General features: G+C 35.8%; 1 protein-coding gene across 2 annotated transcripts; it reads left to right on the top strand.

Annotated features, from left to right (window-relative positions):
• Positions 1–24,756, top strand: MRPL39 (mitochondrial ribosomal protein L39). Of its 2 annotated transcripts, XM_043998865.1 has the most exons (10): positions 1–130; positions 709–915; positions 2,685–2,824; positions 7,084–7,183; positions 9,301–9,368; positions 11,064–11,176; positions 16,031–16,096; positions 20,451–20,604; positions 22,867–22,914; positions 24,662–24,756. In XM_043998865.1, exons 1-10 carry the CDS (start codon positions 76–78, stop codon positions 24,707–24,709), a joined length of 999 nt encoding a protein of 332 aa, XP_043854800.1. In that variant the 5' UTR covers positions 1–75; the 3' UTR covers positions 24,710–24,756. The 2 variants fall into 2 exon arrangements, with proteins under 2 accessions (XP_043854800.1, XP_043854801.1); XM_043998866.1 differs by lacking the exon at positions 16,031–16,096.
• Positions 24,757–27,586: the final 2,830 nt, after the last annotated feature.

Here is a 27,586-nt window from a genome sequence, read left to right as displayed (position 1 = left end):
CCGGAACCTAAGTGAGCAGCGAATGTTTCTGGGGAGGAGGAGCGGAAGTACACACTACCCATTTGTTTTTTCTTAATGATGATGGCGAGCCGTGCGGTGGGGCGCCTGCGTTTACCATGGAGTGGTACGAGTGAGTGTCTTGAGTTTGTTTTTGGAGGGGAGAAATTGAAAGAGGGAGAAGCAGGAGGCAGGGTCTCGGCCCTGGGGGCGGCTCGGGAGCTGGTGCTTGTGGAAGGGGCCTTGGCGCCATACATACTGGGCTTAGGGAGCGAGGTGGTCACCTGCGCACCGTCCCGGCGGGGAGATCCACGGGCATTCCCGGTAAAGGACAGCCTCATTTAGAGCCGGGGTAAATGTTTATTGAGTTGCCTTAAGTTTGATTCCTGAAAGAACTAGCCTCAGACACCAGCGTATGACCTTGGACGAGTCACCTGAAATCTGGGTTTGTTTCCTCTTCCGGAAAACAGGGTTAATAATCCCCTCACCATATCACAGACTTATGAAGAAACTGCTTTGTAAATTCTACGTGAATATACAGGCCTCTCATTTTAGCTATTTTTACAGAATATACTTATAGTATCTTGTAGCCGTGGCCACCTTTTGAGAATGTATTTTAAAGTGCTGTTGGATCCCCGTCTCAGCTTGCAGCTTAAGGGGGAAGTTGGTTTAGAAGAAGTTTCTTAACTTTGCATTTTAATTGTTTGCCAGAGTTTATAGCCACGGCTCCTTCGGTTCAACTGTTAGCCACTGAGGCAACTAAGATGCGAAATGAACTCTTCGAGAGAGAGAAAAAGAGACAGTTGTCACTCAATCCTCGAACCGAGAAGATTGAAGTTAAACATGTTGGAAAATCAGACCCTGGTGCCATATTTTTGATGAATAAAAATCTTTCAACTCCTTATAATTGTGCGATGCGTAAGTAAATAAGTCAGTTTCAATCAGTAATTCCACTTGCTCGTTTTATAGGAATTATACATATGCGTCTTCCTCCCAGCCTTATATAATTTTCTATTAGGTAGCCTTCTCAACTCTCCTGAAGCAGTTTCTTGTGAGCTTATCAATGATGGGATATTGTTTTATCCAGCTTTTTAGAAGAACAGGAATTTTTTCTGTTGGAGCACAAAGACCGATGTGTTTTCTGAAATCAAGTAGCCCATACAATGGGGCCACTTGCCTTTGCTGCTTCTGACCCAGGAAGAGCAGAAACTACTCTATTTTCTGGTCATAATCATGCTTTAAAAACCAGCCTCTACACATGTTCTTTAAGGAAAAATTTAATTGAGCTTTTTCATTTTGCTCCCTGAAATTGAATCCTTCCATCTAAAAAGAAAAACAGTTAAGCAAAAACATCTGTTAACAATGAATATGTTTATGACATCTCCTAGTAGCCCTCATATAATATTTTAATTAGTTTTTTTAATGAACAAAAAATTGTTTGATGAACAGTTTTCTTACCCTCTTCCTCCCCCTTAAAAAAAAAAGAGAGAGAGAAAAAAGACTTGCCACATATGCACAGTAAAGAAAAAATTAACAGTTGTTACAACCAAAAAGAATGTCTGTTGCAATCTGTACTCTGTATCACTTCTCTGTCAGGAGGTGGATTGGATGCTTCATCATTCTAGAATCAGGATTGCTTATTGTGTTCTTCGGAGTTCTTAAGGCTTTCAAAGTTGTTTGTTTTTACATTGTTATTATGGCATAAATTGTTCTTTTTCTTCACACTTCATTCTGCATCAGTTAGTACAAGTTTTGAAACTGGCCCTTTGATCATTTCTTATGACATAACAGTCTTACTGGTAAGGGCAAGTAGAAATATACCAACTTTGGATCAGTATGTGTGCTGTATTTTTACAGGTAATGGTAGTGAAAAATCTTAATCCTGAAAACACAAAAATAGAACTTAATTTAAACAAGAGTATGTACACTGATTATCTAACCTTATGGCTAGTTGCATTCTTTTCTTTTTCAGAAAACCAGGAGCACCACTAATAAGATTAGTATTTAATAATCTAGTCATCAGTTTGTGCTGGGGCATATCCTTATACTCTTCTACTGCTTTGATCTTTGAAGCGGAACGGTTATACTATAGCACTGTCCTTCGTATATGATGACAGTGCTACTAGCTAGTATCAACATAGCTTTTGTTTTGATTGTTTTTGTAGTAGTGGTGGTAGACTTGATCCATCCAAGCTCATTGCCAGGTTTCTTTTGTAATAAGCTTCATTCATGTAAGAAATATAATTCTAAATTGTGTGCCTATAAAGACTTGTGTTCTTCCTAACTTTTTATACATAGATGTAGCCCTTGAAAAACTTGCAGGAGATAGAAACTAATTTCTTGTCAAACACAACCAGTCATATTAACAATATTTTAATTATTTGGGAGGGGAACAGATGTTTTCTGCCATGGCCCCATGCCATTCTTATTTTGTTTTTTTTGTGGGTCCTTTAATCTACACAAGCTAGGTATGTTATGATTGTAAATGACCTATTTAATTTTGTGTATGATAAACAATACTTTAAGTATATTGATTTTAGTTGTATTTTGGAAGACTTATATTTTGTAATATGTTAACTTTTAAAAAGATCGCTAATATGTCTAATGATGTAACATTTTAAAATGTAAATCTTTTCTCTAATTTTAGTTGGACTTAGATGTATTGTGTATTTAATTTAACTTTTTAGATTTAAGTGAATGGTATTGCAGGAAATCCATTTTGGCTCTTGTGGATGGGCAGCCCTGGGACATGAATAAGCCTTTGACCAAGTCATGTGAAATTAAGTTTCTTACTTTTAAAGATGAAGATCCTGAGGAAGTGAATAAGGTAATGTTATTTCTGAATTCAGTGTTATCATTTTCATTACAACTGCAATTCAACAAACATTTAAGTAGTGTCCACTATATGGAGGGCACTTTGGGTATAAAGATGAAAAATTAGGGAATCTGTACTCATGACTGTGGGCATATGGCATCTACATAGATATCTGGACAGTATGACAGAGTGTATGAAAAGGACAAAGGTGCATTAGTAAGAAAATTTAAAGAGAAAGATTACATTCAGGTGAAGGGAGTAGGGGAAAATTTGTGGATGTGGCATCTGAGTTTAACTTTAAAAATTATTTGGAAAAACAAAGATGAAGAAGGAGTTCATTTTAGATAAAGAGAGTGAACTACATTTATGCCTAGAGTCGGAAGATTGAATTGGAGGAAATAGGTAGTAGTCCATTTGCCCAGAATATAAATTTGTGAAGGGTAATAATGTAGAGTAAGTCTGGAAAGGGGGAGTTGGGGCCAATTGTGGAGGGCCCTAACTGCACTTGGTAAATGCTTTTTTTTTTTTTTTTTGGTGGGGCAAGGAGGGTTAAGTGACTTGCCTGGGGTCACACAGCTAGTAAGTGTCAAGTGTCTGAGGCTGGATCTGAACTCAGGTACTCCTGAATCCAGGGCTGGTGCTTTATCCACTGTGTCACCTAGCTGCCCCAGTGCTTATTGATTTGTTGACTTGAGTTAAGGAGCAAATTTTATTCTGTTTGATATGTTTTTGAGCATTAGTGTTACATGGTCAGACCTGAGTTTTCTGACTCAGTCCATTTGCATTCCCCATATCTGAAATTCTCTGCCTTTTCATCTCTGCCTCTGGGAATCCTTAGCTTCTTTCTGGACATAGCTGAGGTGCCATCTCATAGAAAAGTTGTTTCTTTAATTCATTAGCTCCAGTTGTTAACACTTTCTGCTTTTAAAATTACTTTGTGGCATTTTGTGTTTTCTTTTTATTTATATATCTCTGTACCTGTTACATTTTGTCAGAATATAAGTTCCTTGAGGTCAGAGACTGTTTGATTTCTGTCTTTGTATTTCCTTAGTATCTAACAGTGTCTTACAAAAGTTGTTTCCCTAGATCTGTTTCATTGGTGTAGGAAATTCCCTAGGCAGTTCATTAACTGATTTGCAATTTGCCGTCTTAGTTGTCTGGGGCCTTGATAGGTTAAGTAACTTGGCTAGGGTCACACAATATGTCAGAGGTAAAACTTGAACCAAAGTCTTCCTCTGTCAGAGGCAATCCATTTCTATTTATTACTCCTTTCTTGCACATAGTAGGTGCTTAATTAAGCACTGAGCTATTCCTTAGGAGGATGAGTTTGGCAACTGTTTGAAAGGTAGATTAGAAAAGGGAGTTAATGAGAGGTAGTAAGAATGGTTAAATGACAGTTATAATTGTCTGTGTTGGAAGTTCTAAGGGTCTGAACTTGTGTAATACAAAAATTTGGTTAGATATCTATAAGATTTTATTGTACTAGGTTTTTCAATACTTAATAAAATGTTCATAATGTCAGTTTCCACATGGGTAGGAGAATGAGTTACATTAAAGACATTCTTCAAATATGATAGCTAGATTTCAGTTTGTTTGTCTTTTTATGGCCCATGGTCTTTGACCAGGTCTTAGTGCCCTGGTGGGTTACGTAGACGACATTCTGACGTTTTACTTCACTCCCAACACACTTGAAATGGTGTGTGCTGAGCACTGTGCTCAGTACCAGGGCAGAGATGAAGTTTAGGTCAGCCTTGATATCATGGATATCCAGCTGGGGGATAAGACAAATGTAGATAAGTATTTATTAGATGGTAATTGCATTAGAGACCTGCAAGACAGTGATGTGTGAAAGGACTTAAGGATATTGTTACTTAGAGAGGTAGTATTTAAGTTGGGTAGGAACTTAGCAGGCACACAGGGGAAAGGAGGAACATTCTAGGGATTCCTCAAGTTCAGGTTTGACCTGTTGCTTCCTATGGTCAAACCTCTGTGGTTCCCTATGACCTTAATAATCAATTTATACTCCTCTGTTTGGCACTTAAAGCTCTTTCCATCTTTCTAATCTTACATATCACTTCCTTCTATATATTTTATTGTCCTGCCATACTGGCTTACTTTCTTTTCTCACACATGAGACTGTAGCTTCCATCTTTATGCCCTGGTGTTCACTGTTCCATGCCCAGAATACTTTCCACCTCCACTTCTGTCTCTTGGTTTCTCTGCAATACAACTTAAATCCTACCTTCAGACTTTTCCTGGGTCCCTTAAGTGCTTATGCCTTCCTGTTTTTGTCTTGTGTATGCATATATGTGAATACGCTTGTATATGAATATATGAGTTGGTGCGAGATTGTGGAGGGTCTTCAGTGCCAAACAAAAGATGCGAAACTTTTTTCAGTAGAGTGACCAGATCTAACTGCAAGAAAAATCATTCTGGCAACATTATGAAGGGTGGAGTGGAGGTGGCAACAACAACAAATTATTACAATAATTTAGGTAGATGATAATGGAGACCAGTACTAAGGTGGTGGCAGTGAAAATGCAGGAGATGGTATGGAGGTGAAATTGATAGGCTGTGGTAATTGGGTGGTGATAGGTGGTGAAAGAGAGGGAAGAGTGAGATAAACCAACTTTATGAACAGGAGATAGGGTCAATAGCTGTGCCACAGATAGAATAGTGAAATTAAAGGAAGGAGCAGATTGAGGGCAAAGTATGATAAACTCATTTAAAGATCATTTGAGATAGGAGTGGGACATCCAGACAAAAATGAAACATTTTCAGAATAAATACTATTACCCACAAGGGAAGTGGCCTATGGGATAAGTTCATATTCAAAGGAAGGTAGAGGCCATTTGGTATATTAAATATTTTTTTATAATATATAAATTAGGCTTAGAAGCAAGATGGAGTTTGCATACTTGATATTCTCTTTGTAACATTTGATGGTTGAACTTGGAGAAAACTGGTCAGAGGCATATCTGTGATAAAGAATCTTATATTGGGGGGCAGCTAGGTGGTGCAGTGGATAAAGCACCGGCCTTGGATTCAGGAGGACCTGAGTTCAAATTTGGCCTCAGACACTTGACACTAGCTATGTGACCCTGGGCAAGTCACTTAACCCTCATTGCCTCAACCAAAAAAAAAAAAAGTTACATTAAAATGAAAGCAATTTGTGGAATGGCCTTGCTCTAAATTTGAGGGAATCACTTTTATTGTGTTAAGGATTGTTTGGAAGTAAATTAGAATTTTTCTTCTTAGGAAAGGAATTTTACTCTTATGTTCATGGTGGTAATATTTATTTGGTGTTAAAACGAGCCAGGCTATAAATTTCTAAAATTCACTGTAATTCAGTAAGTGCCTACTATGTTCCAGGTCTTGTATTGGGCATTAGGGATACAAAAATGAAATCAGGTCTTGCCCTCAAAGTCTACTGGGGAAAACCATATTTTTTTTTTTTTTCACTTAGCTTCTTGGAACAACTCATTACCTAGGTAACCTTATTTTAGAGTTAAAATTAGTGACCGACAACAGGATGGTTGATAGCCTTTTTTTTGGTGGCAGGCCCAACAAAACTTTTAACTGCTGTAATGTTGATTCTTTCTAGTTTTATATGACTTTCTTATTGTATGTATAAAGATAGAATTTTAGCTTTTAGAGTTTTGTAACTTATAGTGGTAATTTGAAGAAGCTATTGTTACATGATAGAAACTGGCAAACATTTGAGATTTTTCCTAAATGGATGCTGACATTATACAGATTCTTTGACCATTGTATAATTATTTGGTGTTTAAATCCCTTCATATCCTATTCCTTTCTCATCTCCTAGTCTTTATACCGTACTCTCCTCTGCGCATTCTGTGTTCTGGTCATGCTGGCCTTCTTGCTGTTCCTCTAATCAGATACTCCATTTTTCAACTGAAAATTTTCACTGGAAGTGCCTCATGCCTGAAATTCTCTCTCTTCTCATCTCTGCCTCCTCGCTTCCCTGATTTCCTTCAAGAAGGCTTTCCCAATCTCCTTTAGTGCTAGTTCCGTCCCTCTGTTCATCATCTCCAATTGTGTCTATTTATGCCTTCTATGTACATAGTTGTTTGCATGTTGTCTCCCCCATTGTCCTGAGAATTCCTTGAGAGCAGACTGTTTTGTGGCTTTATGTTCCTACTACTCAGCGCAGTGCCTGGAACACAGCAGATGCTTAGTACAAAGACTTGTTGGCTTGATGTGACATTGGACTATTTGGTTGTAACATATTTATGTTTACTTTATTCTAGGCCTATTGGCGTTCTTGTGCCATGATAATGGGCTGTGTGATAGAAAGGGCATTCAAAGATGAATACACAGTTACTTTAGTCCGAGTTCCAGAAATTCCAGGTAATGTAAACATTGTAATAACTAAATTAGAATTGAGAAAAACTATGTAGTATTTGGATGCCTCTTTCCAGGGATGTGGAGTGTTCAGTCTCCATGAATGATGGCATGGTCTAATAAATAGTGAAAAGAGTGCTGAATGGGGAATCAGAATGCCTGAGGTGGAGATCCCACCTTTGACAATAGCGATTACCATGGGCAGATCACTTAACTTCTCTGAGCCTCAGTTTTCTTTTCTTTAAATTGGGATAATATAAGTAGTTCTTGCTTCACAGGTGGGTTGTGAGGATCAGCTGAGATAAAGTAGGTAAAGCATTTTTACAAACTTGATATGCTATGTACATTTCTTCCATTAAGAAATCTGTGGGGGCAGCGAGCACCGGCCCTGGATTCAGGAGGACCTGAGTTCAAATCTGGCCTCAGACACGACACTTACTAGCTGTGTGACCCTGGGCAAGTCACTTAACCCTCATTGCCTCGCCCCCCCCCCCACCCCCCCCCCAAGAAAAAGAAAAAGAAATCTGAGTAAATTCATTCACATGAGGTGTAAAAGAAAGCAATCTTCAAAAGGGCAATAATTCAATATGAAGGAGTGGATGGAAGATAATGTTTCAAGAGAATGAAATTCATAGGATTTAAAATGGATTGAAATTGAAAACAGCTGACTTAAAATTCTATTTTCAGGTCCTCATTCTCTCCCTCCCATCTCTCCCCCCATCGAGAAAGCAAGAAAAACAAAACTACAAACACGTATAGTCAAGCAAAACAATCCCACATTGGCCAAGAACAATAAATTTATGATGTTTTAGCTGGGCATAGGAATGGAGGAAATGGGGTCATCAGAAGGCATGTAGGGAAAAGTACAGGGTGTATTATACTTCTGTAGTGATAACTGTGTCTGAAATTTAGGAGTGTCAGAAATACCATTTTTTTCTTTGCAATTTCAGTGGGAGAACACATTTTCTTTATTTGCAACTTTGGCTAAGTTATTTGGTGGTGGAGATGTTTATTTCCCAGAAAAAGAAATCCTTACTAGATCTTATAGGTCAACTAAAGTCATTGTCCTAAACCATTTTATTATAGTAACTGCTTGAAAACTATTTGTAATATTCTGTTTTATATGAGATTTTTTTGACTGTTGTAACCAACAGCTCCTGTTTGTATTACTTTCCTGATGGAGTCAGCCTATCCTCCCTTTCACCCGCTTTTTTGTTTGCACATGCTATTTTATGTGTAGGGAATAACTATATTAGAAAACCCCTTCACTAATTGCAGCTACTTAATTTCAACTTAGGCTTTTCAAGAATTGCTTAGCACAGTGAGGATTAAGGATCTTAACTGTGGTCACACTGCAAGTCTGAGTCAGAGATAGGACTTAACCCCCAGTTCTTCCTGACTTCAAGTTTTATATATATATATATATATACATTTATATATATATTTTTGCTATGCTACCACTCCAGCACATTATTTTATGTGAAAAAAATCTCATTAAGTGATGTATTTGTAAGTCTGCCCTTTTAGAATCAACTTGTATAGACCAGATGTTCATTTCATACTTTTATAGTACTGTCATTTTCTGAATATATGTACAGTATTACTTAAGTCTGTTATTTCATCTGTGTGGATCCTCTCCCTTTTGACACAAATAGCAAATACTCTTTGAGAGTTTGGCTGAAAAGTTATTGCCCTGTGGCCATGCTGGGGATGAGTCTCTACAGTTTAGCTGGCTGGGTCCATAGATGACCGACTGACAATCCATCACAAAAATCTCCACTTTTATAACCTTCCCACACTGATAGGATGTTACAGAGCTTGCATGCTTCCAAGAACTAAAGATCACTTCCACATTATGATGGGCTTTGGAATGATACTTAAGGGATGTAGACAAATGCATTGATGATTTGCAAGGGATGAAGGGGAAATCAAGTTTTGTGAGAGATGACTTGGTACATAGCACTTCCTTTTAAATTAGGCAAACAACTATGGTGGCAGTTCTTTTGATTTTTAGTTTTGGGTGAGATCGCTGATTATATTTTATAGACTGAAATATTCGTCTGTTTCAAACTGACTATTTTCTTACCAAAGTTAACATGCATTTTCATTGTTTGGATGTGTAGTGATTGCTGGAGCCTTCTGCTATGATGTCATTTTGGACAAAAGACTTGATGAATGGATTCCAACACCTGTAAGTGCCTTTTACTTTGGGAAGAATTCTTTTGTGGAACTGTTTTGTCTCCTAGAAAGTCAGAGACAGTTGGGGAGTTTGATAGTATTTTTAATCACACATTTTGAGACGTTTAAAATACATGTTGTATATTTTAAATATGTGTAGGTATGGAGAATTTGCACTAGTAAATATGTAAGAGGGATTTTTGCTCTTCTAGCAGCTAGCTGTGTGGCCTTAGGCAAATCACTTTCTTTTTCTGGATCAATTTCTGTATCACAAAAATGACCTGATTGAACTGAAGGATGCTCTCCTGATTTGTCCTATGATTCTATAATCTCACCTTTTTAGTGACCCTTTATCACAGGAGTCTTTTTTCTATTCCCTAAGTGATCTTCAGTGCTAACTTGTTACTAGTAACTAAGTTACTAAGTGATTAGTCTAGGTGAACCCAGACTAGTCAGGGGAGTTGCCTCTTGGATATCAGGTTAGAATTGGAGGACTTGGGCTGTTAGCATAGTTGCCTTTTTTCCCCAAGCCACTCTTGAGTCTTCATAATTTGATGCTTATACTATACCAAGACTTGGGCAGCAATTTGATATGGCTGAGCAGAGAGAAATAAGCCTGAAAGAAGGGCAGTATATGTTGGGAGAAAGGTCAGCTTTCAATAGATCGTAGAATTCTACAGTGAGCTGGTAAGGACCTGAGTTATCTATTTTAGGTAGTCTAAAGGTGAACTGACAGATATCATTAGCCAGGTAACAGAGTAATACATAAAAAGTCTTAAAATGTGTGCAACAGGCAATACTTTTTGAGTTCCATTGTTTTTTAATTTTTCCTTGTCTAATCTGTTCCATTGATTTACCTTTATATTTTTAACCAATACCAGACCTTTGTCCCTTCCTCTTTTCATCATTTCTCTTGATAGTCTAGATCCAAGTAACAAAGTCTTCTCAATTTTTGTATCTTTGAAAAGAAAACATTTTGATGGAAAATAATTTTTAATAAAAGATTATTAAACACAATGGTATTCTATCCTTTTCCTTTTATTAATGAATTAGGATACACAGAAAAACAATACAGATTTCCATCAGTGGCGTGTACACATTGTGAGAACATTATTACTAGTGGCCCCCTGCTGAGAGAGCAGGAAATCTTCACCAATGATCTGTTCCCATTCTTTAAACCAACAGAAAGGCATTTTTTAAAAATGGGATTTTTCTGTAATTCATGCTAGGACTGGATTAAGTTGTGTTTTTATCAATTTTTTAAAATGGCATAAATACTTTAAATAAGATTATTGGAAGAATGATTAAGAGCAATTTTTTTTCTTGTGATTTAGAAGCATTTATTTCTCTGACAGAATAATTATAAATTATTACCTACTGAGATAAATTCCTTAAGGATTAGTATGGACAATATTTTAGACTAATTTTGTTACATATGTTTAAGGAGATCATAGTTCTATTTATATTCTTTATAAATATTCCATAATTCTAACTTTTCAGTAATTCAGAATGGTTTTCTCATTAACTAGTCCAAATGATTTTAAGTTTTTACTATACAAGATTTGTATAGAGTAGAAATATAGTGTTCCAAGGAATTGTCTGTGGATATAGGACATATATGTTAGAAGAGTGTACAGAGATTTCATGTAATGATTTTGAAATCTTGTGTTGTGAAATATTGCTGAATGTTGATACTTTAATTTTAAAGGAAAACCTGCATTCTTTCACAAAGGATGCTCATGCCTTAATTAGTAGAGATCTTCCATTCGAAACTTTGGATGTTGAAGCGAAATTGGCCTTAGAAATCTTTCAACATAACAAGTAAGTACAAATTTTAGAAAATTCCAAAATAATTTTAAATGATCCAGAATTATTATGTGAATGAAATCTTATTCTTTAAAAGCCTTTTTATTATTTTTAATTTTTGATAATAAACATTTATATTTAAAGTTTTGAGTTCCAAGTTCTATCCCTCCTTCCCTCCCTCCCCTTTCCCCTTCATGAGGTAGTAAGCAATCAGATATAGGTTATACATATGCATTTATGTAAAACACTACCATGTTAGTAATTTTGTATAAGAAAACTTGAATAAAATAAAAAAAATTAAAGTGAAAAACAGCATGCTTCAGTCTTTGTTCAGTCCATATCAGTTCTTTCTTTAGAGGTAGATAGTATGCTTCATCATTAGTCCTTTGGGATTGTCTTGGATCATTGTATTGCTGAGAGTAGTTAAGCCATTCACAGGTCTTTGTCACTGCACAAGTTCTCCTGGTTCTGCTCACTTCACTATAGATCAGTTCATGTAAGTCTTTCCAGGCCTTTCTGAAAAACAAACAAACAACCACCCCTTCCTGTTCTCCTCTTTCAAAGATCTGATTCTTCCAAGACTAATCTCAACTTGTCCCAAAATATAATAAGAACAAAAGACGAGCAACATAAACTGCAATTAGCATTACCTTCTCACCTCTTGTGCCTTGGCAAGCCTCTTGATAACTCATGGCAATGCCTGGAATACAACCCTCCTCACTTCCACTTCTTAGAATGTCTAGCCCCTTTCAAAACTCAGCTCAAATGCCATTTCTCACATGAGTTCTTTTTTAGATCCTGCCACCTATTAGTGTCTTCATTCCCCTTTTCCCCATCCAAAAATGCCTCTTGTTTACTTTGTATGTATATATATATATTTAGATACAACACACATATCAATAGAATTTAAACTCCCTGAGAGCAGCAACTATTTCATTTTTGCTTTTATATCCTCATTGCCTAGCACAATGCCTAGTACACAGTAGGTGTTTTAAAATGCATGTTGATTGATTAGCTATAACATTTGTTTTTATGAAAAACTCAGTATTTCTCTCTGTGTACTTTGGGTTTTAGCCAAATTAGACTGGTGGTATCCTCTGGGGATACATTTAAATGAACGTTCCTAGGAGGACAGTACTGGAAACTATCTTGGGGTGGCTGGGGCTAACTCTGGTAATTTAGGTCCAAAGTTGGAATTAAGTGAAATACTCAAGGGTCATTAGCTATAGCACACGAGGGATATTTAACAGTGGTACAGCATTCAGCTCAGGTATACATGGTCTTACTCACCATGCTATGGAAATGCATCTGGTCAGCAGGGCAGGGAACAGTAACTTGTGTTGCTTTTAGACATCCACCAAGTCTGAATGTAGATATTTTTGCCTTTAGGTGAACAGGAAGCCACATAAGTGTGGCTTAAGTCGACTAGGAAATTGCAGCAACAGGTAGTTTAAGTCTTAACCCCATAGGCCAGTCAAATCTTAGGGACAGCTTCCTTACCTTTTAGGAAGAAGATCTAGCTTAATATCTGAGGAGAAGAAATCCATGGCTTCCCTACTTCAGAAGCACCTTGGCTCAGATCTCAGTCATCTGATATGTATAGCAGATGATACCAAGTAAAGGAGCCGTGATGATATGCAGGATTAGTACCAGGAACATCAAAGTGACACTTCTGGCACATTAACAAGTCTTTGTCAGGAGTTAGAGTCATCTGTAGTTAGTAAAAAGGTCATTATCTTTTTGCATATGGTCAGTCCCAGTATCAGTGTTGATTTTCTCTGTACCCCCAGCCCTCACTGTTCCCTGGCCTGTCAGTCACAACTTCTTCCTCCCTGGGTGCCCTTTTTGGGAAAGAATATCAAGTTTCTTTTCCACTGGAGGCTTCTCATTGAGGAGCTGTCCATTGTTTCACAGGAGATAGATGAGGACTTTCTCTCACCTTCATCCGGGAACTCAGGATTAAAACTATAACTTTTGTGAATTTAACTTTATCTGGAAGAAAAGGGATCCCTTGGATAACTTGTCAATAATTTTGGTAGTGATTTGGTGGTGGCAGTTTCACCTTCCACGTGCAAGACTCCTTCCCTGACTTCTAGGAAGTAGGACATTTGACCTTGGCAGTCAGGGCTGTAACGATAAAACTTGATTAGAAGGGTAAGCCTCTTGCCCTGAGATAGGTTAAGAGGACCAGTTTTCCAGTTGGGGACAGGTTAAGGGCATCATAGGTTAGATGGGTAATCCGAGGGGCATAAGAAGTTCAGTTGAGCAGGGGAATCATTTGGCTCCTATAAATCTTAGGTTTCGTCCTTTCTCTGATATGTAATAACTCTTTGGTCCCGGGTAAAGTACTTTGCTCTCAAAGTCAATTTCCTTATGAGTTTTATGAGGTAGGTACTTTTAAACATTAAAAAAATATGAAGAAATATGCCATTCTTCCTTGGAAGTCTAGGGATGGGACTTTGGTGGATAGGGGTTGTGGTAGCATCCAGGAGTGTTGCTTTGGTGTACAATGGAAATCAGGAGAGGTAGGGAATTATGTACAACTCCTTTGGACAATATTTAAAGTGCAGGGGAGGGGAGGGGAAAGGCATAGTTCTCTGGAGGCTTTAGTTTTCAGGGGAAAATGTAAGAAGGTATAGTCAGTGAATGGAAACTTGAATTGGATTAGCTTCTTTGTAAGCTATAACTTCTGTTGGCACCTGTGATGGGAATTTCTGTTATTGAGAATGAACATGATTTGGGAGGTGAGTCATTGATAAGTGGGGAAATTGACTCAATCTGTCTTTACCTCAGTTTCATCATCAATAATATGAGGGCATTTGATTAGATAACTTGAGTTCCTTTCCAACTCTAAATCCATTATCCCATGATCATACCATTTTTACCTTGTACATTGACATTGTTGTCCTCTAATCTTGAATTTGACTAAGTTTATTTATTAACATCTTAAGATACATTTGTGTCTTTGTGTTCATCACTATGTAAAGTAAATTTTTATCTATCAATAGGGAATTCACTTACTGAAGAGAAATTCTTTTTATCACAATGACAGAAGGAAGGAACAGGCATTTATTAAGTGTCCAGTGTATGCCAGGTACTGTGCTAAGTGCTTTACAAATATTAACTTATTTGGTCCTCACAACATCCTTGGGAGTCAGATGTCATTATTCTCCTCATTTTATCGTTGAGGAAACTGAGGCAAGCAGAGGCTCAGTGATTTACCTAGGGTTACTTAAATTCTAAGGTCAGATTTGAATTCAGGTCTTCCAGAATCCAGGCCCAATGCTCTATCTATTGAAACACTTTAACTGCTACTACCCAATTTGTACCTTTATTGCCAAAAAACTGCAAGCTTATTTATTTCTCAGCTGCAGTAACTAGGTTTATATGTGTTTCCTAATAGCATCTATTACTTTTTTCCTTTTAGTAGGTTTTGTTCACTTTTTACTTTTTATTCTCAATTTTATTTTATTTTGTAATCCATATAAAATTTTTTTCTGGAAGCAGATAGGCCATACTCCCTAAATAAAGCAAAATGCCAGGTACCATTGTATTATCTGTAGCCTATGTCATTCTTTAAAATCAAATGAGCTATTCTATAGCTAGAAGGATTGAGAGTTGAATTTAATCTATGAAAAACATGGATGTTTAGTTATTTTAAGTTATCGTTGGCAGATAAAGCTTTTAAATTTCTTTCACTTAAATTATTTAAACTTTTTTTACTGATACACAGAAGCATTCTATAAGAAAAGGCAGGAAATACTTGAAAACAGTTATAATCTATAAATAATATGATAGAGTATCATTAAATTATTAGTTAAATGTTTCATTACATGTGAGTTATTCATAATATATTTAAAAATGGACATGAAAACTTACATTTATATGTAAAAGTTAACAAGATATTTGATGTATGGGATTCTTAATTTTTAAAGGTAGTTGTAACTTGATAATGTGTTAATTGCTTGATGAAGTCAAACACCAGGATATATTGTACTAATGTGAATGTTCAGGTAAATTTTTTCTTAATGCCATTAGTTTAGTTATATAGGGTCCAGAAATGAACTGGGTTATATGTGAGGTATCCCTTGCTTGGGGGAATTCCCAGAAGATTAGAAAGTTTCACAACCAAATCAGGATTTTTCCTAAACTCTGAGATTCAGCTCAACTTTCAGGGCTTTCTTAGAATAGATGCAGACTCCATGGCTTCTGTTCAAAATTGACCCAATCTCTTAGGATTCGTTCTATGGCTGTAGTGATCTGAGTTCCTTTTATCTTTCCAAATCTAAAAGTCAAATAGGAAGCTTGTACACTGTACCATAAGTTAGACTAACCTCAGATTGTGACACAGGCATCATTTATTAACTCATGTAAATATCTGATTGCATTTTGGTACTTCACATTATTATTGTAAAGAATCAAACACATTTTATTAAATCCATTTTAGACCTAATTATTATTATGTCTAATTATTATTAAATGTAGTTATAGTTTTACTCTCTTTTTTTCCCTTTTCCTGTGAGTTGGTCTTTTTGCCAGGTTGGGAACAGTATCTCTAAACTGCTGGTGGTTTACTATGATTGTTGAGGCCAAGTTATTAAGAACATAGTTGTTGGTATTCCCACCATATAAATTGATCCTAATTCTAGTCGATATTGTTTCTGAAATTGGAAGTTTTACTTTTCCATATTGCATATTTGCCATCTTTTGAACTAATGCAAAATAATACAAACGAAGTACCATAAGAAGGGTACAAAGTGCAGTGGAATAGTAGTTGTGGGGAAAATTTGTGTTTCCTTAAGTGTTTTCACTAATGTGAGTGAAAAAATAACATCTCTATAATTCTTTCTCCCCTTCATCTCTGTTAAGGTACAAAATGCAGTTTATAGAAGAGAAAGCATCAGAGAATCCAGAGAGAATAGTAAAACTATACAGGTAATTAAAACCTAATTAAAAAAAAACAGCCCTTAGAAAAACTAAGGTTTGTTGAAGATACTACTGAAATAGGTAACTATGCACTTTAGTTTTATATTTTTAGTTACTTTGTTCATGAAATGGATGCTTTATGTGTTTGAAAGATTTTCATTGCTTTCAGAATCTAATGTAACTTCATTCCTTACTCAGATGGTGGTTCTTATGACTTCTAAATCTCAGTTTCATTAGTGATTTAGAGCATTTTTTCAAATGACTATAGGTCGCTTTGATTTCTCTTCTAAAAGCTGCTCATATCCCATGACCATTTATCAATTGGGAAATGGTTCTTATTTTATAAATTTGATTCAGTTCCTTATATACTTGAGAGAGGAGGTATTTATCAGAGAAACTTGTAAAAACTTTTGATATCACTTCATTTTCTCTGGTACCTTTTAGCATATTATAGTTTCCCTCATCTCTTTTAATTAAGTTTATTTTTGCATATTAGATTCTGCTCTAGCCCGTTAATGCTGTGTTTCTTTCTGTTTCAAGTGTGTCCCTTTTAAACCATACATTACTGGTTTCCAATTTTTAATGGGTGAGCTCATCTCATTTACATTCACAGTTATCATTACTAACTGTGTATTTCCTTCCATCTCATTTTCTTCTGTTTATCTTCCTCACTCTCTTTTTATCCTGTTCCTCAAAAGTCTGTTTTGCTTCTTAACCGCTGCCTCCCTTAATCTGCTCTCCCTTTTATCATTCCCCACTTCTCTCCCTTATTTTCTTCTCTTCCTATTTCCTTTTTGGGTAAGATAGATTATACACAGCTAGATGGATAGACAGATAGATAGAGATATCTGTACATATTCATCTGTATTTATATCTCTTCATATTTTTCCCTCTTTGAATTACTTCTGATGAGAGTTAGATTCAAGCATTTATCTCCCCCCACTGTAAAAGCTCTTCTTACATAACTCTTTTATGTGAAATTTCCTCTATTCTTCCTCTCCCTTGCCTATTCCCCCAGTGCATGCTTTTTTCTCATCCTTTCATTCTTTTTTTTAAAAGATCATCCCAACATAATCTACTCACACCGATGCCCTCTTATCTGTTTTTTGTTCAGTTGTTTTAGTTGTATCTGACTCTTCATAACCTCATTTTGGGTTTTCTGGGCAGAGATAACTGGAGTGGTTTGCCTTTCCTTTCTCCAGCTCATTTTACAGATGAGAAACTGAGGCAAACGGTTAAGTGACTTGCCCAGGGTCATATAGCTAGTGGCTGAGGCCAGATTTGATATCAAGAAGATGAGTCTTCCTGACTTCAGGCTCAGCACTCTATCCACTATGCCGCCTAACTGCCACTTCTGCCTGTGTAGACTCCTCCTAATTGCCCTAATAATGGAAGTTCTTTGGAGTTACATGAATCATCTTCCCCTATAGGAATGTAAACAGTTTAACTTTTTTGAGTCCCTTATAATTTCTCTTTCATCTTTACTTATTTATGTTTCTCTTGAATTTTGTGTTTGAATGTCAGATTATCTATTTAGCTCTGCTCTTTTCATCAAGAATTCTTAAAAGTCCAGTATTTCATTAAATGCCCATTTTCCCCCCTGAAAGATTATACTCGGTTTTGCTAGGTAGATTATTCTTGGTAGCTTCTTTGCCTTCTGGTATATCATATTCTATGCCCTCTGATCCTTTATTTTGAAAATTGCTGAATATTGTGTAATCCTGACTGTGACTCCACGATATTTGAATTATTTCTTTCTGACTGCTTGCAGTATTTTCTGCTTGACTTGGTAGCTCTGGAATTTGGCTATAATATCCTGGGAAGTTTTCATTTCTTTTAGGAGGTGACGGTGGATTCTTTCAATTTTTGTTTTACACTCAAGATCTCTAAGACAGAGGAACAGTCGTTCATGATAATTTTTGAAAATATGATGTCTAGGTTCTTTCCAATAATTCTTGTTACCTCTCCTTGATCTGTTTTCAAGATGAGTTCTGTTTCCACATTTTCCTCTAGTTTTTCATTCTTTTCAGTTTCTTTTATTGTTTCTTGATGTCTCATGGATTCATTAGCTTCTAGTTGTCCAGTTCTAATTTTTAAGGAATGATTTTCTTCGGTAAGTTTTTGTACCCTTTTTTTTTTTTTCCCATTTAGCCAATTCTGCTTTTTAAGGAGTTCTTTTCTTCAATGAATTTTTGTGTCTATTTTACTATTAGGCCAATTCTGTTTTTTAAGGCATTATTTTCATGGTTTTTGTGTGTGTGTGTGTGTTGTGCCTCTTATCAAGCTGTTAATTCTATTTTCATAATTTTCTTGTATTACTCAAATTTCTTTTCCCAATTTTTTATTTATCACTCTTATCTCTTTCTTTAACTCTCCTAGGAATTCTTGCTGGCTTTGGGTCCAGTTAACATTTTATTTTGAGGTGTTTCTTGTAGATGTTTTCATGGTACTGTCTTCTAAGTTATATCTAGGTCTTCCCTGCCATCATAGTACTTTTTTATGGTCAAGTTCTTTCTTTTTTAAATTGTTTGTTCATGTTTCCAGCTTTATTTCTCTAATCACCTAGGGGTAGGTAGACCTTGTCCCAAGCTTCAGGTTTTTATATGTTACTGTTTTCAGAGCTAATTTTGGGGTTCTGCATGTGTTTGGTACTTCCAAAGTTGTGTGATTTGGAAAGAGGTGTGGTCACTGGTCTATACTTTGTTCTTTATCCAAGAAGGGCTCCTGCTCTCCTGTAGATACGAATCCTAGCGCTCTTTTTTTGGCCCTGAAACTGTGACCAGGTCCCTTGTTCCTCTGTAGCTGCAAGCACTAGTGCCCCCTTCTTTCTTGGAACTGTGACCAGAGCCCCTATTCCCTTGTTACTGACTGCAGACACTCTTCTCTGCCTTGAAACTCTGACCTAGAATTGCATATGGCTAGTAGGGTTGCCAATTAACATTAGCTGTACCCACCGCCAGGAAAAGGTCCCTTGTAATCTTTTTTGACCAGGTGTCTGAGTACCATACATACTGTCTTTGGGCTGAGAACTCCCAAAATTGTTACCGCTGCTGTCATAGCCACTTCTAAGGCCCACCGCTACTGCTATACTGCACTTACTTGGTTGGTGCTGGCCCTTACCCTGGTGTCACAGACCTTTCCTCCTGACCTTTTTAGTTGTCTTAAGCTGCAAAAAATGTCTTACCCCTGACCTTTCGTTGACTCTGCCACTCCAAAATTGGATTCGAGGTATTATTTTAAAGTTGTCTGGAGAAAGATGTTGGAAAAATTCTTCTAGGTTTCTGCCTCTATTTTGCTATCTTGGTTCTACCATCCATACAAATTCTTTTTTTTTTTTTTAAATAAAGTGAGGCAATTGGGGTTAAGTGACTTGCCCAGGGTCACACAGCTAGTAAGTGTTAAGTGTCTGAGACCGGATTTGAACCCAGGTACTCCTGACTCCAGGGCTGGTGCTCTATCCACTGCGCCACCTAGCTGCCCCCATACAAATTCTTAAAGGCATTTTTCATCCTGTTTAATTCTGGGTTGAATGCACTATTCCATTATATATTTGTGTCCATTATATATTTAAGATATTTGCATTGGCAGACTAACTTGATGGGTCATCCATTCAATTACATATTAAACCTTAGAATCACACATTCTTCATTCACTTTGACCTCCGTCCTATTCCTCCCACAAGGTATTTCATTTCTCAGCTTTGTGCATTTTCACCGGCTCACCCCCATTCCTGCAATTTTCTCCCTACTCATCTCTACCTGACTCCTTCAAGTCTCAGCTAAGATCTCCATTTCTGCAAGAAGTGTTTCCTAGTCCTCCGTAATGTTAGTATCTCCCCTCTGTGATTATCTCCAGCCGATCCTGTAGATGTATCTTCTTTGTACATCGTTGTTTTCATGTTGTCTCCCCCTGTGAAATTGTGAGCTCCTTGAGGTCATGGACTGATTTTTGCCTTTCTTTGTATCCCCAGTGCTTAGCGCAGTGCCTGGCACATGGTAGGTACTTAATAAATGCTTGTTGACTTGATTCTAAATGTCTTCCTAAGAACCCACAATTTTTTCCTTTCTTTAACACTTTTAAGGAAAACATATGTAGGTCATTTGTTTTCATCTATAGACCACCCCAAAAGCAGATTGGCACATGTAGGCATCGGAATCTTTGGGTTGCTTCCCTTCTGTTTCACCTTTCTTTTGCTCTGTACAGTTTTAGAGTCCTGGGTTTTCCAATGGATATATAGTGATGGTCCCATCTGAACATGGATATATGACTGTGGAAAAGAAGCAATCTGATTTTCTGTAACTTTTTAAAAGTGATATTAAAAAGTCATTTATTATGTTCCCTATTTCTTTTTTAATCAAATGAGATTTGGTGACTTCGTGGATGTTAGTGAGGGTCCCCTCATTTCAAGGACAAGTATTTGCTTCCAGTATGAAGTTTCAGCAGTTCATAATCTTCAAAATGTGCAGCTTGATCATTTACGAAGATTCCAGGGTCTTTCTTTACCAGTTCACTTAAGAGTAAGTACTTAAAGTATAACTTTCTTTATTATTAGTTAAGATTGCTTTCTAAACTTATTCTCATTTAGTTGAATGGAAATATAAAGTCATCTTCATTGTATTGGATAGCCTTAAAGTAGTTATAAAGTCTGCTTCTAAGCCTGAACACAAATGCTTAATAAAATTGACCTTTGCCAACTGACATTTTAAGAAATAAATGCTTTTATTGATATTTATTGTTTCATACAACACTATAGTTTGTATTCCCTCTTTCCCTTTTTATTTCATTTGGGAAATAGTATTGTTTTTAGAGAGGAAAAACAAAAATCAGCATAACTGATTGATAATATTGAAAAAGTCCAAAAACACATGCAGTAGTGTGTAATGCCTTTGACTCTCCTACTTCCATGAACTGGTAGTTTGGGGGTAGTGGGTGTCTAATCATCTCTTCATTCAAATTACACTTGGTCTTTATAATTTTGTTATGTGTACTTTTGATTTTTTTGGTGTGTTCATTGTGCCTTCTAACAATGTTGTTGTGTTCTGCTGTTTTCTACGTTGCTTACTTTACTCTGCATCAGTTCAGTTAGACTTTCTGTACTTCTCTGTATTCATCATGAGCATCATGTCTTAAAGTAGAGTAATAATTCATGACACTTGTGTACCACAATTTGTTTAGCCATTCTTCAGTTGATGGGCATCTATTTTGTTTCCAATTCTAAGCTATCACAAAAAGTGTTGCTATAAATACTTTGGAGTATATGGGGACTTTTTTCTTATTGATGACTTCCTTGGGATATATGCCTAGTAATGGATTCTCTGGTTCAAAGGGTATGGACATTTTAGTCACTTTATTTGCATAATTCCAAATTGCTTTCCCAAAAGGTTGTACCATTTTCCAGCTTCACCAACAATGTATCAGTGTGTCTATCTAGCCACAACTTCTCCAACATTGTCTATTGCCATTTTTTTATCATCTTTGTCAGTTTGCAGGGTATGAGGTGAAATCTCAGGGTTGTTTGATTTGCATTTCTCTTATTAGTGATTTGGGTTATTTTAAAATACGGTTTTTAGTACTTTGAAGCTTTTTTTTTTTACATATAAGGTATTTTATTTTTTCCATTACATGTAAAGATAGTTCTCAACTTTTGTTTATACAAGCTTTACAATTTCAGATTTTTCTCCCTCCTTCCCCTCCCTCCCCCCTCCCCTAGACAGCAGGTAATCTGATATAGGTTATATCTTTATATCTATATATCTATATACATATACATATAGATATCTATATATCTACACACACACACACACACATATATATACATAATAACATTAATCCTATTTCTGCATTAATCCTGTTATAAGAGCAAAAATCAGAGCAGTGATGCAAAACCTCAAAATAGAAAAAAAAAAAACCAGCAGCACCCAAAACAAAAGAAATAGTATGGTTCAATCAGCATCTATACTCCACAGTTCTTTTTTTTTTTTCTTGGATTTGGAGATCCTCTTCTATCATGAGTTCCCTGGAACTCTTCTGTACCATTGCATTGGTGAGAAGAATATAGTCCATCACAGTAGGTCAACACTCAATGTTGATGATACTGTGTACAATGTTCTTCTGGTTCTGCTCATCTCACTCATCATCAGCTCATGTAAGACCCTCCAGGTTTCTCTGAACTCCTCCTGCTCATCATTTCTTACAGCACAATAGTATTCCATTGTATTCATATACCACAACTTGTCCAGCCATTCCCCAATTGATGGGCACCCCCTCAACTTCCAATTCCTTGCTACCACATAAAGAGCAGCTATAAATATTTTTGTACATGTGGGTCCCTTTCCCCTTTCCATGATTTCTTTGGGAAAAAGCCCTAAAAGTGGAATTGCTGGGTCAAAGGGTATGCACAGCTTTATTTCCCTTTGGGCACAATTCCAAAAACTTTGCAGCTCTTTTGATAGCTATTTGATCCTTTCAATAACTCTGTGAGGTAGAGTTTACTATCCCTGTTTTACAGATGAGGAGACTGAGGCACAGAAAAATTAAGTGACTTGCCCAGGGTCACATAGCTCATGTGTGTCTGAGTCAAGACTTGAACTCAGATCATCCTGACTTAAAGTCAACATTAACTCATGTAGGATAATAAAGGAAGTGATTGAATAGGGGGAGAAAACCAACATATAAAGCACTTTGGAAATCTTGAAGTACATTATAAATGCTAACTATTAATTATTATCATCAACTTTGTTTCTCTATGGTTATAATTCATTGAATATTTTGTTTTCTAGGCACATCATAGTATATGGCACAAGCTATTGGAAAGGTCTCGGAAAATAGTAAGTAATAGCATATGTTGCAATTAACTAGATGTCTTCCTTTATGGAAATTGGTTATAATTTCAAAGGCAAGCCAGTAGAAATACTCATTTTCCTGATATCCAAAAATGTTGTACTTTATTACATATTCAAGAATTTTATGGCAGAAGAAAAGGCTTTTTGGAATTATCTTTTGGTAGTCTTTATTATTTCTTGGAAAGGATAGAGAACTTGAGAAGATACTTCCAATTAAAGAGATACTTTTGGTTAAAATATTTCATAATTCGTGATATATTTGATATTTTCTTTGTTAACTTAAGAAGTGAATGTTCTTAGTATTACAGTTTTTTAGATATTTCCCCAAACTGGGAAAATAAACAATTGACATATCAAACATATATATTTTAAGAGCTCTAATTTGGGTCAGTATCCATAAGTTGTTTACACTCATCCAATGTCAACTATAATCATTTGTCAAAATTGAAGTCTTCTCATTTTATCACAAGCTTTTAACCACTTGTATTTCACAAGTATTAACTATACTTTTCAAGTTCTAATGCACTGTTTGCCCAATATTTTCAGTTTTTCTGTCATATCAAAGGTTCTTACATGAGAAGACTATGAACTTAGACCTCCATAGTTTGCCTTTACTCTGTTTTTTCAGTTAGATCTTTCTGATACTTCCATAAGGCCAATTTAGTTTAAATCCCATATCAATACCACTTTAGTTCTTACCTTCATGGTTTTTTTTCATACTGCACCCTTTCTTAAATGTCTTCTCCCTTCTTCTTTACATATTCCTTAAAAATCCCCTAATTTAGTGTTTGATTATACTTTTAATTCAGTAGCTGTTTTAGAGACTTATGTCTTTTATTTCTCTTATCTGGTTTGTACTTGTTACATAGTAGATAAAGACATTTTGAGTCATGTCCAACTCTTCATGTTCCTATTTGGGGTTTTCTGGGCAAAGATACTTGAGTGATTTGCCATTTTCTTTTCCAGATCATTTTATGGATTAGGAAACTGAGGCAAACAGGGTTAAATGACTTGCCCAGGGTCACACAGCTAGTAAATGTCTGAGGCAGGATTTGAATTCAGGAAGATGCATTTTCCTGACTTTAGGACTTACACTCTATCCACTGTGCCACCCAGCTGCCTTAATACTTAATGATATTACTAAAAGTTATTCCCAATTTTGGAAAATTAGCCCAAGTTCATTATTATCCATAAAATTCATACTTGTTTATATGTGATAGCATATAACTAATAATTTTAATTAATAATTATTCTCTCGCATTCACAGGGGGAGGGGGAGGAATTTAATATGAAAGTATAGCTTATTTAATGTCCTTTTTAAGCAGATGTCAGTAATGGTTTTAGATGAAGAAAATAGAGAAGGAACAAATATAAAGAGTAATTCTGAGTACTCAAGATAGAGTTAGAGGTGGAAGGTTAAAAATAAGAAAGAGAATGGTAGCGAATCCTAGTATTTCTAGAGAATAAAGAGTAGAATTCAAGGAATGATTATTTTAGTAACATTATAAGTACTTCTTGATCTTGGTCACTTATATCTTAAATATTCTTGGTAAACAACTGATTTTGGTAGGATTAGTAGTGATCATTTCCTTATGTCTGCAGAAGCAGATAACTAGTTGACTTGCTATTTATTTCAAGTGAATACAGTAAAATGTATTTAATTAAATTTTGAGAATGATTTAGGTTATAAATATGTAAGCTTCTGTAAATTAATTGCCTTAATATTTCATAGGTAACAGAAGATGAAAATAAAGGAACAATGGAAAATGCAGCTGTTTGATCATTCCTGAATTTTAAAAACCTGGACAATAAATTAAAATTTTAAAATATTTTGACGTTTGTTTGTGTTTGCAAAGATGAAAATGCTGAAACTGAATTCTGTATTGTAGAACAGTGGAAAGAGTGCTGGATATGGTGTTAGGCTCTGCTACTTAATATCTATGTAGCCTTGGCTACATGATTTTATTTGAACCTCAGTTTTCTCATTTGTATAGTTAACAGTTGTACTTTATATGGTGTTCTTAAATGAGCCCATGAACTTGTTTTGTTTTGTTTTGTTTTTTTGTTTTTTTAGTGAGGCAGTTGGGCTTAAGTGACTTGCCCAGGGTCACACAGCTAGTAAGTGTTAAGGGTCTGAGGCCAGATTTGAACTCAGGTCCTCCTGAATCTAGGGCCAGTGCTCTATCCACTGCACCACCTAGCTGCCCCGTGAACTTGTTTTTGAAAAAGTATTTTGATGACTTTTTTTAGTTTAGTTGGTTTCCTTTGTAATGTCAAGCATAAACATCATTATGAGAAGGGATCCAGAGCCTTCACAAATTGCCATGTGTTTGTGACACAAAGAAAGGTTAAGAACCTCTGCATTCACTGGCCTTTAGGGTCTCTTCAAGTTCTAAATCAGTGATTCTGTTGCAATAGGTCTAATACAGGCTGAAAAAATATCAAGAAAATAAATGGTCTGCCTATCTTCATTGATTTATGAAATATAAATATACCAACAGTAACTATATGATAAGAATGTACATGAATACCTTTTATTAATATATTTTAGTCAAGTTTCTACCCTCAGCTGAGTAGATTTCTGGTATTATATATAAATCCTATTTAAATGTGTTCATTTTTTTCTACTAATTTTTGTATTTCTTTCCAGATTAGAATTTTCTCTTGAAGACATTGCCATTTTTATTAACTTTTTAATATATTTTTTGTTTCTTAGTGTTAACAGTATTTAAAAAATGCCTTGTTTGGTTGTTTATCAAATGTATATTTTATTGTCAAATCAAGAACTTTTTGAGAAAAAAAAGGGAATAGTTTAATTCTAACTTCATAATAGTGATGATAGCTAATGGCTTGATGAAAAGTTGAAACATATAGTATAACATTTTCATTTCATTTGGAAGTTCATCTTAAAATTCTCTTTCACTTCATGGATGCATGCTTTCATCAATGTGGGTATCCCCTTCACAGATACAAATGACAATCCCTAAGAGTTGCTATGGCCAAAATAAATAAATAAAAATTCGTCAAGCTGGTGATGAGCCCATATTTAAAACATCAAATTTAATCTTAGATTTTGAAGGGAAATTTCTACTAATTAACATTTTAAAATGTTTGCCTTTTGTCTAAAAACATCTAAATGAATTTATTTTTGTTAGGTTTTCTTACCAATGGTGAGGAATGAGTTAGTCATGAGGCAATGATGAACAAAGTAATTAGTTGATTTTTATGCAGTACCAGATTGTTTTTTTTTTTCTTTTTTGGTGAGGCAGTTAGGGTTAAGTGACTTGCCCAAGGTCACACAGCTAATAATTGTTAAGTGTCTGAGGCTGGGTTTGAACTCAGGTCCTCCAGAATCCAGGACTGGTGCTCTATCCATTGTGCCACCTAGCTGCCCCAATTAGTTGATATATATATATATATATATATATATATATATATATATATATATATATATATATTTTTTTTTTTTTTTTTGGTGAGGCAGTTGGGGTTAAGTGACTTGCCCAGGTCACACAGCTAGTAAGTGTTAAGTGTCTGAGGCTGGATTTGAACTCAGGTCCTCCTGAATCCAGGGCCGGTGCTCTATCCACTGCACCACCTAGCTGCCCCCAATTAGTTGATTTTTAATCAATATTAGTAGCCCTGATTTTTGAGTATCAATGAAACATTTTAATGTATATCCATGTGTACATATGTATATGATATGTTATACACGTGTGTGTGTATGTGTGTGTGTGTGTGTGTGTGTGTGGAGAGCTGTTAACAATATAAGAGCAGGAAGAGGCCTGAGAGGCCATTTATTGCAACCCAGAGTTGAAAAGGTTGTTCAGTCTCTGTTAAAAAACCTCTAATGAGGGGCAGCTAGGTGGTGCAGTGGATAGAGCACCGGCCCTGGATTCAGGATGACCTGAGTTCAAATCTGGCCTCAAACACTTAACACTTACTAGCTGTGTGATCCTGAATAAGTCACTTAACACCAATTGCCTCACACACACAAAAAAAACCTCTAATGAGGGAAGTACCCATTACCTTTTGGAGCTGTCCATTCTATTTTTGAGTAGTTCTAACTGTTAGGATGTTTTGTCTTATATCAAATAAAAATATACTCCTTGCAACTTCAACTCTTTGATCCAGGGTTAGCATTCTTACACCAAAGAGCAAAAATGTAATCTCTATTCCCCATGAATACCCTTAAAATAATTGAAGAAGTCTATCATAGTTTCATTAGATTATCTGCAGGCTAATAAACATTTCCAGTACCTTACAACTATCTTTGTTTTTCAGTTCTCTTCTCTCACTGTGTTGATTACCCTTCTCCTTGTCTATGTCTTTTTAAGAATGTGGCATATTATTATTCCAGATGTTACCTAATCAGGAGACATATTTTTGTGTTCTGTACCTCTTTTGCTTGATGGACTACCATGTAACATTGTTGACTCATATTGAGTTTGTATGTTCACTAGCCTCCTCAGACCTTTTTCTGAAAAAACAAAAAACTGTTGTGTAATTATGTAATTGTAAACTTGTTTAGCTTATTTTTTCCCCTATTATATTTCAACCTACTTAGATGTAATAATTTATTTGTCATTATTGATTGTCAAAATCTTTCTGGATTTGAAGAAGCTTTGTGTTTTTTTCACATTTGACAGAAAAATCT

The sequence above is a fragment of the Dromiciops gliroides genome, chromosome 3 (genome assembly GCF_019393635.1).
Source record: "Dromiciops gliroides isolate mDroGli1 chromosome 3, mDroGli1.pri, whole genome shotgun sequence".
NCBI classification, from domain to species: Eukaryota; Metazoa; Chordata; class Mammalia; order Microbiotheria; family Microbiotheriidae; genus Dromiciops; species Dromiciops gliroides.
The sequence above is the reverse complement of the archived record's forward strand: the minus strand, read 5'-3'. Positions and strand labels throughout refer to the sequence as shown.

Bases quoted from the DNA above. Each gene is read 5' to 3' on its own strand.
- MRPL39 (XM_043998865.1), top strand. From the start codon at position 76: ATGATGATGGCGAGCCGTGCGGTGGGGCGCCTGCGTTTACCATGGAGT. The intron at 7,184-9,300 runs GTAATGTAAACA...TTGGATGTGTAG, and splicing joins CCGAGTTCCAGAAATTCCAG to TGATTGCTGGAGCCTTCTGC. The intron at 16,097-20,450 runs GTAATTAAAACC...TAATCAAATGAG, and splicing joins AGAATAGTAAAACTATACAG to ATTTGGTGACTTCGTGGATG.